Source organism: Cebidichthys violaceus, unplaced genomic scaffold, assembly GCF_023349555.1.
Source record: "Cebidichthys violaceus isolate CVI_PGR_0920_01 unplaced genomic scaffold, fCebVio1.0.p SCAF_26, whole genome shotgun sequence".
Classification (NCBI taxonomy): Eukaryota; Metazoa; Chordata; class Actinopteri; order Perciformes; family Stichaeidae; genus Cebidichthys; species Cebidichthys violaceus.
The window spans coordinates 2856454-2869756 of record NW_027176439.1 but is presented as its reverse complement, the minus strand read 5'-3'; the positions used below and the strand labels follow the sequence as shown (position 1 = coordinate 2869756).

The 13303-nt window shown below is 40.4% G+C and overlaps 2 protein-coding genes across 2 annotated transcripts; one reads left to right on the top strand and one right to left on the bottom strand.

Annotated features, from left to right (window-relative positions):
- Positions 1–4825: 4825 nt before the first annotated feature.
- Positions 4826–7640, bottom strand: LOC137879800 (histone H2A.V). Its single transcript, XM_068720697.1, has 5 exons — positions 7524–7640; positions 6413–6490; positions 6182–6295; positions 5926–6055; positions 4826–5749 (listed from the first exon to the last, which is right to left on the bottom strand). Exons 1-5 carry the CDS (start codon positions 7623–7625, stop codon positions 5688–5690), a joined length of 486 nt encoding a protein of 161 aa, XP_068576798.1. The 5' UTR covers positions 7626–7640; the 3' UTR covers positions 4826–5687.
- A 596-nt stretch (positions 7641–8236) lies between these two features.
- Positions 8237–11623, top strand: LOC137879799 (transcriptional regulator protein Pur-beta). The gene has a single exon (XM_068720696.1). It carries the CDS (start codon positions 8270–8272, stop codon positions 9218–9220), a length of 951 nt encoding a protein of 316 aa, XP_068576797.1. The 5' UTR covers positions 8237–8269; the 3' UTR covers positions 9221–11623.
- Positions 11624–13303: the final 1680 nt, after the last annotated feature.

Below are 13303 nucleotides of genomic sequence, written 5' to 3'. Positions count from 1 at the left end.
ATCAAGATGGTAACGGCCAAAAGATTTAGGAAATAAAGTATTTTATGGTTCCATGTGATTGACCCAAATGAACGTTGTGGAGACTTCTGACTCTCTTACTGATGGAGGATTAACCTTTTTTAAAAAAGCAAATTTTTACACGATTTACCTAAAAGGATTTCTTCCCGGTTTTAACTGATTTAACTGAAACATTTTCCGAGAATATTTCATGAGTCAAACATGAGTTTTCTGTTTTCAAGAACAAGATTTAACGTCCCTCATTACAACTTGTTTCCAGAAAATCAGTAACGCTGAATGCATCATTTTTATTTCACACGATTTGTTTTTTTTCCTCAGACAATAATGATTAAAACATGAAATGCTTTCAGAATTCCTTGCAGGTTGAATGGTAACTCTTGTTGCAGCATCCAGCAATAGAAAACTTTTCTAAATTATTACCTGGAACACTGTCACTGTTTTGTGTGGTACTTTTCAGGCGTCTCCTCTTCGCTGCAGAAGAGAATGGGAGCTGAAGGCTGACCTCTTGCTGTCCCCCTCCCATCGTCCTCCAGAGAAAACTGTAAAGACAGAGAGAGACAGAGAGAGCGAGAGAGAGAGAAAGAGAGAGAGAGAGAGAGAGAGAGAGAGAGATGTAAGAATAAACAAATGATTCCCGCTCTTTGAAGCTGTGAGGCAGCTGCGTCTTTCATGTGTTCCCTACTGAGACTCGAGCTCATGTGGACAACACATCTCGTGTCACATCTGATCAGAGACATCTTTACCGCATGTGTTGGGGTTCCGGAGTTTGCAGCAGCTTCATAGCCAACTTTGTCTCGTGGTGTTTCTGTGCATCCGCTTCCTCTGCAGGATTAGATGTTCTGTTTGTCATATTTGATGCATCCTGGTGTTTTGTGCTGCACTTCCCAGAGATCACCTGTCAGTCAAACTGAGTTTTTGGTGTTTTCTTTCTCAGATCAGCCAAGAAGGCTATCGCTGCTCGTGTTTTGACAGTAATACACTTTTCCCACCCTCTAAATGGACTTATTTCCCATACAGTGCTGCAGGAATGAGCCAGAAATGAGTGAGCCTTTTTGCACTTCTGGTTCCCTTGTCTCAAAGTCTGCAGGGTTTTTTTTTATACTACGATGATTTGTGAATTTTTAAGCTTCAACGTGACGTCAAGAAGGCGGTCGCTAACAAATGAGACTGCAAAACGTCATCACGCCGAACTCTAGTGCTCCTTTACAGCTTATTACTTCTGCCAATTGAATTAGGTGGTGTTCATTTGAGACGATATAATCTTGCTAAACAAAACATGTAAGTAACTCATTAGCCTGTTTGCCACAGAGCTAATGTTCTGCAACATGCGTTTTATTTGGTTCCTCTCGAGTTTGAATGAAATATGTTTTAAGACGATCAGCAAGGTGTTGAGTCTGGTGGCTTTGAGGAAAGGGTATTAATTGTATGTTTGGTACGTTAATAAATTATAATAATTGTCCAAATGACTGTTGATTTAATTTTTTTATTGACCCGGGTTGTCATGATAAATACCAGTGACGACTGCAGACTCATTTGTCCCGGGAATGAATGCTGACTGAAGTCCAAAGCCAGATGTTAGAGGGTATTTTGTCCAGCAGGAAAAGGGCCTTAATAGTTTGTTTTAGCCACATGAGCGGTTCTAGGGATGGTTTGTGATCCCCTGACTTTTCTCATAGCGCCACAAAGAGACCAACATGTGTGGTTGTTGTAATGCACATGGGAGAAGTTTGCCCTTAAAACTTAGTTTTAGGCAACAAACCCACTTGGTTGGGTTTAGGAAAAGATCATGATTTGGGTTACAGTAATCCCTTTCTGGTAGAAAGCCCTCGAGGCAAACTTCTCCCATGTGCAAAATGTAAATAGACAAAATGTTGAAATATAATAAGACTCAGATGTGAGGTTTTCTCTCATGTACAGACGAGTCGGACTGTGCAGGTTCTCAGAACGATGGTGGAGTTATTGCTGCTCTTGCAAAGGTCAGTCGTGTTGGTGTCGTAACAAGATCCTCGCCGATTCATTTCAGAGTCATTACACCTCTGAGTCAGACATGAGTAAACAATACTTTGGTTTAATAAACCACAGTTTTCTGTTCCCGTCACCCTCGGAGCTGCTTGTTCTGCTGCAGTCTCATCGCTCATCTCTTCCACATCATTTGCAGCTCATACAACAAAGAGATTTTCTGACACCGCAAAAGGACTTAATGAGATGAGCATGACGCCGAGGTGTAAACCCATTTAGACTCCTTTAAGTTTCTGTCAGCGCTTCTCATGAGTGATGATGAAAATAAAGAATTGCTGCAAGTGCAAGGTTGTCGCTAGCTAAACAATAAGCAAGCGTTTGACATTTTGGGAAATATGCTCGTTCTTGCCAAAGGTCACTACTAGTATGGTATATATGAAGCTGCAGCCATCAGAAGGTTAGCTTAGCTTAGCATAAAGACTGGAAACAAGTAGCCCGGCTTTGCAAACCCCCACCTTTAAGCTTCTTTCTTTGTCGAGCTAAGAAAGAGTTTGGCACATCCACCTTCCCCGTCATTTTTTCCACTTTGTTTCTTGTCCAGCTCAAACAAACAAGATATTAATAATCAATGAGCTTTAGAGGTGATGGTAGGCAGATAATGTCCCTTTGGGACAGAGCCAGGCTATATTGTTTCCCCTCGTTTTAGTGCTTATGCTAAGCTATGCTAAGCTAAGCGCCTACTAGCTTCAAGTTCATATTTACCGTACAGACACGAGAGTGGTATCGATCTTTTCATCGAACAGCAAGAAAAATAAATAAGCAGGTTTCCCAAACTGTTGATTCTTTTAATAAAATGTGTCAATATATCTAAGCGGTGTGTTGCTACAACACACTCTGGTGGCAGTTTGTGAAATAGTCACGAAATGCAATCTATTGGTTTTCGTGTACAGGGACACGAATTGTTCGGTCGGAACAACATTTTTTTTCTCGACAACATTACTTTGCAAAACGAAAGTTAGGTTTAGGCAACAAAACTGAGTTTAGGAAAAACATATTGGTTGGGCTTAAAATAAGTACGAGCAACAAGTTTTGTTGCAAGTTTAGGCAATAAAACCACAACAACACTTTGGAACTCCTGGTGTTGAACATCCGTCTCGTGATTGAATGACCTGTGACTTTAGCCATATGTAATGCTCCGTCAATAGCTGTTGCATAGTCACGAGGATGAGTTTAATTTGTGTGTCCACCACAAAATATGATCCTAGTTGACTTTTCATTGGCATTGTTTTTGTGTCCATGTAAACAAAACCAATAGATTGCATTTTGTGACTATTTCTCGACCTGCTGGTTATTCTGAGCAACATATGGCAACTTTTCAGAAAGAGGAAAAGAGAAAGAAAAACATTCCACAGTGAATTTGTGATATTTTCTCATTATTTGTTTTAAGAGAGTCCTCACCTGAGAGGAAAGCAGGAAGATCCGGAACGTTTGAGAAGTAGCACGGTGTTTGCCCCTCACTGTGACTGCATCGTTGCAGTTTAAACTCAGCAATAGGATCTCTTTTGAAACTATATCACTGCTTCTACTGTGGATTTTTCACAATACTTCACATATAATTACACAAATGTAGCATCTCTGGAGAAAAGAGACATCGTTTCATCCGGAGGATTTAAAAGATCTTGCTCTTCTAAAGAAGTGATTTTCAACAGCAAAGTAAAGGATTTGAATTCATCTTTCACGACTGTTCCCTCCACAAATATTGACTGAAGTCAAGTTGTTGTCGAGCTGTGTTGTAAGTTAAGTCAAGGTTGGAGCTCTAAGTGTCTCCACAGACAGTTGAAAGCATCATCAACAGCCCAAGTGCCCTTCTGAAAAAAATCAGTACTAGCAACACAATTATTGCAAAAGAAATTAAAAAAAAAAGCAAAGAGCAACAATGCGACGGACATGTTTCAGAGTTGAACAGCAGACATGTGGAATATACATAAAGTACATCACATGGTTCTGTCCTCGGTCATGTTGGTCGCACTGCTACGGGTGTTCAGATGACTGCAAACAATTGTATGTGAGTCAAAGCCCAGTGGGGCTGTAAGATCACTGCATGTGAACTGTTTTCCTCGTCTTGTGGAAGGAAAGAGGAAATTCTTTGTGCATTTGAAAATCAACAGCTGGCGACGCAGTTCGTCACGGCCAGCATGAGAAATTCAGACTATCACAGTTTACTTGTTAGTGAGTGTATGTGTGTGAAACTCATTTGAAGTGATGCATTTTAAGGGGCTTAACGAATGAGAAATTAATATATACTGACATTCATCTCCACAAGTACATATTTACATTTTATATCCATCTGATTTCTGTAATGGATTATAAAAGAAACATGCTCACTTTTTTACATTTTACAATGTTCACTGTTGTATGTTTGCTTCATACAGCTTTTAAACTATATATTCTCTGAATATTTGATGCATGTATGGTGCAGATCTGGATGGCTGAAAGAAGAATACTATGCACTGTATGCATCTTACTGACTGATTCAAGAGGATGTTATTATGAATGCAAGTGGCTCCCCCTGCAGGACAAATGCTGAAGTGACACTACTGTAAAAGGTACTCACTAAAACAAACTTTAAAAAAAATATTTAATATAGTAAATATTAAAGTAAATATAATTTTTTAACTAACAGTCAAATGCAATTGTTCTCAATTAAAAATAAAATATCTGAAATGTGAATATTCAAAAACAAACATTGCAGTTTTGTTAATGTATTATTAGTCATATCACCTAACCTATAAGGTTAATCATATTCAAAACTGCAAAAATAATTCCAGTAGTTGTTTCAAGCCAATGATGACATGCAATGGGTATTTATTCAAAGATAAAATACGTCATTTCCCTGAACACGTAGCTTGTTGGACTTCTTTACTTGGAAAAAAAAGGTAATGACTCATAGTCGGGACATTGTGCATACATTTAGGTACTGTGAATACATTTTGAAAGCACAGATATGGTTCAACCCATCTCCAAATATTAGGGTACCAACTCTATGGTTGTGATAATGGCTCCACTGTGAGGATCGGTGTCACCTGATCCCAGCAGCAGAGGACCACACTTCATTTTAAGGTCAACACATCTGAAGTGCTATAGACACTAAACACTGGACAGAGGGTTGCAATAACTTGCATTTTGATGTAAAAAAACAAGAACAAAAAAACAACTATTAATACATTACTATCCATGTGCAGTTCAAAATATTACAGTAAGTCAAGCAAGAGAAGCACCATCTCACATTTAGCTGTTGTTACCCAATTTGCTATCCAAAAACAACTTTTTAGAAACATAGTAAATTCAACTTCAAGAAAATAACCACAATACAAGTTTTTTTTTTTTTTTATATAAAAACGGTTTTAACAATTCTTTTTTCAGTATAAAACATTACAGAGTCCCAGGCCAATCAAACAAATTCACTTGAACAGAGTTATTTGAAATAATCATGAAATCCCCAGTCAAACCTTCTACAATAACAAACAAAGGGATTTTTTTTTTTCTCGTTAAGGGGTTTTCTGTACTTTATTTTCTAGTTATGGGAAAATATTACAACACAAATCCTAACAATCACTCTTCGTTTGCTATAATAATAATAAAAAAAGAACACATGTGAACTCCTGGTCCTATCAAAGCCTAAGCCCCGAAATGTATGGTCAACATGGCATTTATGCAGTCTTCTGCTGGCCCTTCTTTCCAATGAGGGATTTGTGGATGTGGGGAATGACACCTGAAGACAAAAAAATAAAAACATTGGTGAGATTAAATGTTTCATGTAAAGGTAGCTGTGAATATTACTACGGAACGAGTAAGAGAATTAGAGTACATTGACACCAAAATACTAAGAAGCATTTATGATGCATATAGAATCAAGACAAAAACTGAATAAATAGAATGTCCGCTCACCTCCTCCAGCAATTGTTGCCTTGATGAGGGAGTCCAACTCCTCGTCACCACGGATGGCCAGCTGCAAGTGACGGGGAGTGATACGCTTCACCTTCAAGTCTTTGGAGGCATTGCCCGCCAACTCTAGTACCTGAGAACAAAAATGACAAATGAAGGCCAACAGCACCATCTCACACAGAAACACTTGCACGGCGTGAACAGTGGCAATCTAGTGCCACTGTTAACTACTAACAAGCCCAAAATGAAGAAGGCTTACTTCAGCGGTGAGGTATTCAAGGATAGCTGCACTGTACACAGCTGCTGTGGCTCCTACACGACCATGGCTGGTTGTGCGAGTCTTCAAGTGCCTGTGGATACGACCCACTGGGAACTGGCAGGAAACAGACACGAAACATTGGTTTGAGCAAAACAAAAAAGGGGGTTAAACTCGAGCTGGGTGACGCATAACATATGCAGATAAGCCACAGCTGGATTGAAAGAGATTTACCTGCAGCCCAGCCCTCTGGGAGCGAGACACTGCTTTGGCCTTGGCTTTGCCGCTGTCTTTTCCTGCCTTGCCACCAGCCTAGGGGTGATTATAGGAAAACAATAGAAATCAGAGTGGGAAGAAAAGGCAGCAAGCAAGCACAGATAAGTGTGAGACTGTAATGTTTGGATTTCTGGAAATAAGTCCTGCATAACAAAACAAAAAAAACATGTACTACAACATCTCATGTTTTCATATTAGTGGACACGGTCGAGTTTTCAAAATATTTCAAATATATGCGCATGAAGTGGTAAATTACAAGTAAACACTCCCATAGGAAACGTTACAGATGCCCGGTTAAACTGGTATCACTTTCCCGCCAATCATGTGTAACATAGCACATTAAAGGCGGTCACAATAACCGGTACCAGATATTTACATGCATAAAACCGGACATTAAATCTTTTTTTATTTTAAGTTGAGAAGCCCAATACAGATAAATTCTGACGAAAATCGTGAAACGCGGTCAGATAACGATGACCTCGCGACAAAACACAAAACAGACGTTTAAGTTTCCATCTACGAATTTCAACGGCTAAAAAGTTTGCCTCGCGCAATCAACTCGGCGTAAATAAATCACACAGTCGTTTTACTTCATTCTAGTCGTTTACAAGCTTTACGGTAAACTACTAACGGCTAACGTTAACCAATCCATTAGGCTACTGAATAAACGTTAGCTAAAGTTAGCTTGCTAATCCACCTTTCAGAGAGGCTACACCGAGTGGAAAAAAAAAAAAAAAAAAACTTAGTATGAATCAGTTTTGCGTTTCTAATTAACCTCTCCACTTCTACCAAATAGGAACTATCCGTCACACGGCGAATATTATGTCGCATTTAACGGACCAAAACATCAAAACTCGGATTTGTTACGCTAACGTTAATGCTAGACGCTAATGCTAACGTATTAGCTGACAGTTAGCTCTTTCTCAAGCTTTTTTTTAACCACACACATTCTAGTCGAATTTCTTCTGTTCAAATTCAAAACAGCACTTTCTACAGTTGCACGTTAATTGCAGTACGAGTGTACCGACGTCCCCGGTGAAGCATTTAGCGTTAACCGAAGCGCACATACCATTTTCCGTCGCGTTATTTGATTGTAGAACTGAGTAGATAGCAAACAATTTCGGCTCCCGAAAGCAAAGAAACAATAAACCCTTTCGCAAATCTTTTGCATGCGACCCCTCGTGGGAGTCTAAACAGCCAATCAGATTGTGTTTTGTTACTTCGAATCTCTGTTGCGACCAATCGCAGAACAGCTTGCAGAACATTCACCCATCCCCCACCCCAAGATCATCGTGCCTGCTTTTGCACACGGAACCAACAAGTAGGCGGGACAGTATGAGTAGAGTGTCCTTCCAGGGGTAGCCATCCCAAAAATGTACAAAATACATAATCAGGAGGCCGTCGTTGGAATTAACTTTTGGATTTCAGTACAATGACACTCACAACTTCTTCAAATACAATTTGTTTGGTGCTAACTGCGTTAGTAAACGGATTATGCCAGCAGTAAAGTAACCAACGGACACATTCTCGGTCGTAGATATTCGTTACACATGAGTTTAATACTGACGTAAAGAGCTGTTATGAACGGCAAGTACAGTATGTACGTGAATGTCATCCCGGAGGCGGTGACGTTATAATGACAGACAGGACAATTGGCGAATGAACACGCGAACCCTCTATCTGATGTTGTAGTTGACAGCAGCAGCGGCCAATCAGAGCCCAGCAACCAGCCGTCGGTATCCTCAGCAAGCTTCACAGGCAAGGGGGGGTGTTAGGGTCAAAGATACGCAGAGAATCGGGCTGCTGGTGGCGAAGATGGCGGATGGGGACAGTGGTAGTGAGCGCGGTGGAGGCAGCAGCAGCGGTGGCGGAGGGGGAGGAGGCGGCGGCGGAGGCGGCGGTGGATTTCAGCATTACCAACGGGAAGCGGAGACCCAGGAGCTGGCGTCGAAGCGGCTGGACATTCAGAACAAACGCTTCTACCTGGACGTGAAGCAGAACGCCAAAGGCCGGTTCATCAAAATTGCCGAGGTGGGCGCCGGGGGCTCTAAAAGTCGGCTGACCCTCTCCATGTCAGTGGCGGCGGAGTTCCGCGACTACCTGGGGGACTTCATAGAGCACTACGCCCAGCTCGGGCCTAGCACCCCGGAGCAGATCGCTCAGTCATCCGGTGGTGGGGGTGATGACACCGGGCCTAGGCGGGCCTTGAAGAGCGAGTTCCTGGTGCGAGAGAACCGAAAATACTACCTCGACCTGAAGGAGAACCAACGGGGTCGGTTTCTCCGGATCCGGCAGACCGTCAACCGAGGCCCCGGTTTCGGAGTTGGGTCGGGTGGCATCCCCGGGGCCGGTCTACAGGCCGGACAAACCATCGCACTCCCGGCCCAAGGCTTAATAGAGTTCCGCGACGCCTTGGCCAAGTTAATAGACGACTATGGCGGAGATGAGGACGAGCTGGCCGGCGGCGGAGGAGGAGGGCCCGGGGGCTACAGCGAACTTCCGGAGGGCACCTCCATCATGGTGGACTCGAAGCGGTTCTTCTTCGACGTCGGGTCCAACAAGTACGGAGTTTTCTTGCGGGTGAGCGAAGTGAAGCCCAGTTACAGGAACTCTATCACGATCCCCTTCAAGGCGTGGGGCAAGTTCGGAGGAGCTTTCAGCCGCTACGCCGAGGAGATGAAGGAGATCCAGGAGAGGGTTAGGGAGAAGATGTACGAGAGGAGAGCCGGAGAGGAGTCGGAGGGCGACGACGTGGACGACGACTGATGGATGATGGAGAGGAGAGGAAGCTGACAACATGATGCAAAGCCTGGCGATAAACAAGAGATAGGAACGACTATTCTGTGCATGACGAATCGAACTTTAAAATGCTAGAACAACGGAGTAAAAAAAAAAAAAATATATATATATATATATATATATATTTGACTGAGAAATTACTGTCTATATAAGAGAATCATGTCCTAAAGTTTAGGTGGATGTTATAGCTAAATGAGTGCAGACTGCAGCAGTCAGCTCCTGTATGAGATTCCCCATTGATATAAAAACCTTTATTTATATATATATATATATATATATATATATATATATATATATATATATATATATATATATATATATATATATATATTTCGATTTTCTATTTGATAACCTCCACATGTAATGTTAGCCCAGCAAATTAAGTTTGTCAGTGCTCAAGCTACAGCAGTAGCTCAACCAGACCCACTTCCACTGGTATCACACCTGGTGCTGACCTGTAGTCTGCTTGATGATAATAAGTAAGTGTGGAGACATGTGACATACTCATACCAGCAGGTGCAGAGTGGGAAATGGGACAGAGCGCCTGTATCACTCAACCATGGCTGTGTGTGTGTGTGTGTGTGTGTGTGTGTGTGTGTGTGTGTGTGTGTGTGTGTGTGTGTGTGTGTGTGTGTGTGTGTGTGTGTGTGTTTGTTTGTCTAAAAATGACCTGTGAGGAGCAGCTTGCCCAGACTAAGACCCACAACACCCAGAGCCACGGTCTCAGCTATAGGGGGCATCCTTGGCATCTCAGGACATCCACTCAGCCCAGCGAGGTCCCGTAAGGTGATCTGTTACAAGCACATGGCTCGTTCGGATTCTCTGGACAATCCAAACGAGTCCTAATGACACCCCCCCCCTCTTTCACTCCCTCCTGGGCACCCCTCAGGTGCTAACCTCCTGCTCCGATAGCTGAAACGTGGTGAGGCGTCCTCACCTGTGGCTCCTTTTTTTTTTTTTTTTGTCTCAGGGCCTCCGATCTGTATTTTGCGGTATATCAGCATTACCTGTGCCTGTGCATCATCCCTCAAAGAGGTTCCGGGTGCAGATCTGGTGAAGCCAGTCGCTGCAGTCTGTGGCAACTGATGATGTCTCGCATGACGCAGGCCCACATTTGACACGGCGAGCTGAGGCCTCGAGCACTGGTCACGATTTTTTCGAGCAAAAGCTTACTATTGCCGGGCTTTAGCGATGGTCCTCGAGGGAATCGACCCTGTTGACTTACTTAGGGTGCGCCATTTGGATCCTTTTAATCTTGAACTCAGACCATTAATGACTGAAGCAATATTCAGTCTGATTGTAAGAACAATTAGGTCCTCAAAAACGCACGGTGGGGTGCTGTACCTTTTAAGAAAAAGATATATATATATACGGGAAGATATTTACTTACTAAAAAGATCAAGTATAGATAGAAATTATTTTTCAAAAGAGATATATTGAAATATGTCTCAGAAATGTGAGACATTTATTAGATAATGCTGCCTAAAGTGGCTTATTTAAAACACTAAACTTGGATGCAACTGTCCAGGGTGATATTTCATACCTGCTTTGTTTCCTAACAGTTCTTTTATTCCTTAGAGGAAATTAAGAAGAGTACAACAAATTGATAACAAAAGTATGTTATAGCAATTTCTAGACACTTCATTGAAGTATCAGCAAACACTCAGCACTCCAGATCACTTTACATAGCAGCACCAAGTTGTCCCCTCGTTTCACTCCACCTGTTTCACCATGTTTTGTCACATGGCTTTCCATCAGTTGCCATACGACGCAAACATAAACGCCTGCAATCATCCACATTTTGTCTTTTAGTGCTCCTTTTAAACAAATATGATATTTTTGTTTTTGCATGCGTGCTCTTGCGCGGAGCTGCCTTGTGTTCTTTTCTGTTGCGTATTCTGAGTGCTGTATGATGGTATTTATCCATTTTTGAGAGCGGTTTCAAGTTTTATTACTTGCAATGGAAAACAAGTTTTAACGTTTACTTCTCAGCCTAATAATACAACATTTAAAAAAAAAAAAAAAAAGAGCCGCAGAGTTCCCGTGCTTTGGGAAGATGTCACTCTCATTGTCCCACTTCCTTTGGTGTGTAACCCTCTCGTTGAATTTTACTTTACCCACTTCAACACAGCAGACAAATGCCATATGAAAAAGATAAACACATGGGAGCAATAGTTTTTTTTTTTCTTTTATATTCATATAAATATACTATATATATCTATATATATATATAATATTACACATGAGATTGAACTACATCCTTCTTCCTGTACTGTGTTACGTGAAATGGCAGCTGTTTCAGTCATGTGTGTTCTGCTGTAATATTCTACCAAGTTCCTTTCAACGAGAAATAAAAAAGGTTTTTGCTCAGGAGCGGTGTGGTCTTTTTATCCTCCCACTTCAGGCTGGAGGTGCTTTTAACTAGATATAGATAGATAGATAGATAGATAGATAGATAGATAGTAACTTTATTGATCCCGCGAGGGGAAATTATTTCGTTACAAGCAACAATAGGTTTCAGAGCAGCAATAGGTTACAGGTATAAAAATCTTAATATTATATATAAAGAAAAAGAAAAAATACAAGAAAAATACATGTCACAATACACAATATATACAATTATATACAGGCTGAGTGCAACAAACAAAGGTGATGCGATTTCTCTTCATATTTTTACAGTTCACTTTTTTATCATTTATGAACCAGCAGGTCATTTTCTCAACTTAATAGACATTATTTTGCCCATAAAATAAAAAGAATAATAAAAAAGAAGAGAAAAAACACAAAGTTCAAGGAGATATCTTCAAGGAGATATCTTTTTTGCGTGATTTCTTTTTTGACCACATGTCCAAAACACAAAAAATATTTGCTTGGTTTTCTTACTGGTCTAATTGTAAGTAATATATATATATATATATATATATATATATATATATATATATATATATATATATATATATATATATATATATATATATATATATATATATATATATATATATTTATTACTTACAATTAGATCAGTAAGAAAACCAAGCAAATATCCACATTTTGAGAAGCAGAAAACTGTATTTTGTTTTTTACATTTTGTGTCAATGTAAAAGTAAAAAGCACAATATTTCACTTTGAAATGTTCAGCAGAAGTAACATAAAATAAAAAATACGAGTAGAGTAAATGTACTATCTGTACTACTGTACTATCTACTTTCTAATTCCAGTGCTAACTTTTTTTTCCAGAGCTTTCAACCGTATGAGTTCATGCTTTCTCTGTAAAACTACTGAGTCTAAGATCAAGACTCATTTTGTATTTCTTTTTCAAACGTTGACATATTTTGCAAAGACAGTTTACACGAGCACATTGTTTTCAGTGCTCTTCACGGCACTGACTTTTAAAAGGGAAAGAATGACGGACAGGTGCATCTCCAGCAGAGTGTGTCACTGAGAACAAAGAAGTTTACATAAAGCAGACAGCATGTAAAACTCACGTCCGTCTGGTTGGAGTGACAGGTAACAGCTGGTGATGTCCTCCTCTCTGGTTGGACGTGTGTCAGTGAAATCACTTCCTGTCATCTGATTTTTGTTGGTATTTGGTTGGTATTGCAGAGGTATATAAATGTCTGCTTATGTTTCAGATGCTGACGGTTGTAGAAGAAGCTGAGATGTTTCTGAAGGAAAACTATATCAATAACACAATGTTAAAGTAGTCCATCACAAGGAGAAGTGCATGCAATTTATCAGCAAATTGTACTTTACGGTATAAAAAGTAACTCATAATGCAAAATGGCCCCATTCAGAGTTACATTTATCATATATACACGTTACTGATTCACTGTTTAATCTACAACAATGCTGATCATATGTGTTTCATACACAATCTGGATCTGAAAAGTAACTAGTGGCAGGCCAGATCCATCTACATCATAAAGCCCCCTGAAACACAGTCTATAGTATTTTATATAAAATAATTTGCCATATTTTATAAATACATAACTCGTTTTGTATGTAAATCCAAAGTAACTTGTAACATAAGCTGTTAAATACACACAGTGA

Bases quoted from the DNA above. Each gene is read 5' to 3' on its own strand.
- LOC137879799 (XM_068720696.1), top strand. From the start codon at position 8,270: ATGGCGGATGGGGACAGTGGTAGTGAGCGCGGTGGAGGCAGCAGCAGC.
- LOC137879800 (XM_068720697.1), bottom strand. From the start codon at position 7,625: ATGCAAAAGATTTGCGAAAGGGTTTATTGTTTCTTTGCTTTCGGGAGC. The intron at 6,491-7,523 runs GTATGTGCGCTT...AATCACCCCTAG, and splicing joins AAATAACGCGACGGAAAATG to GCTGGTGGCAAGGCAGGAAA. The intron at 6,296-6,412 runs GTAAATCTCTTT...GTTTCCTGCCAG, and splicing joins CCCAGAGGGCTGGGCTGCAG to TTCCCAGTGGGTCGTATCCA.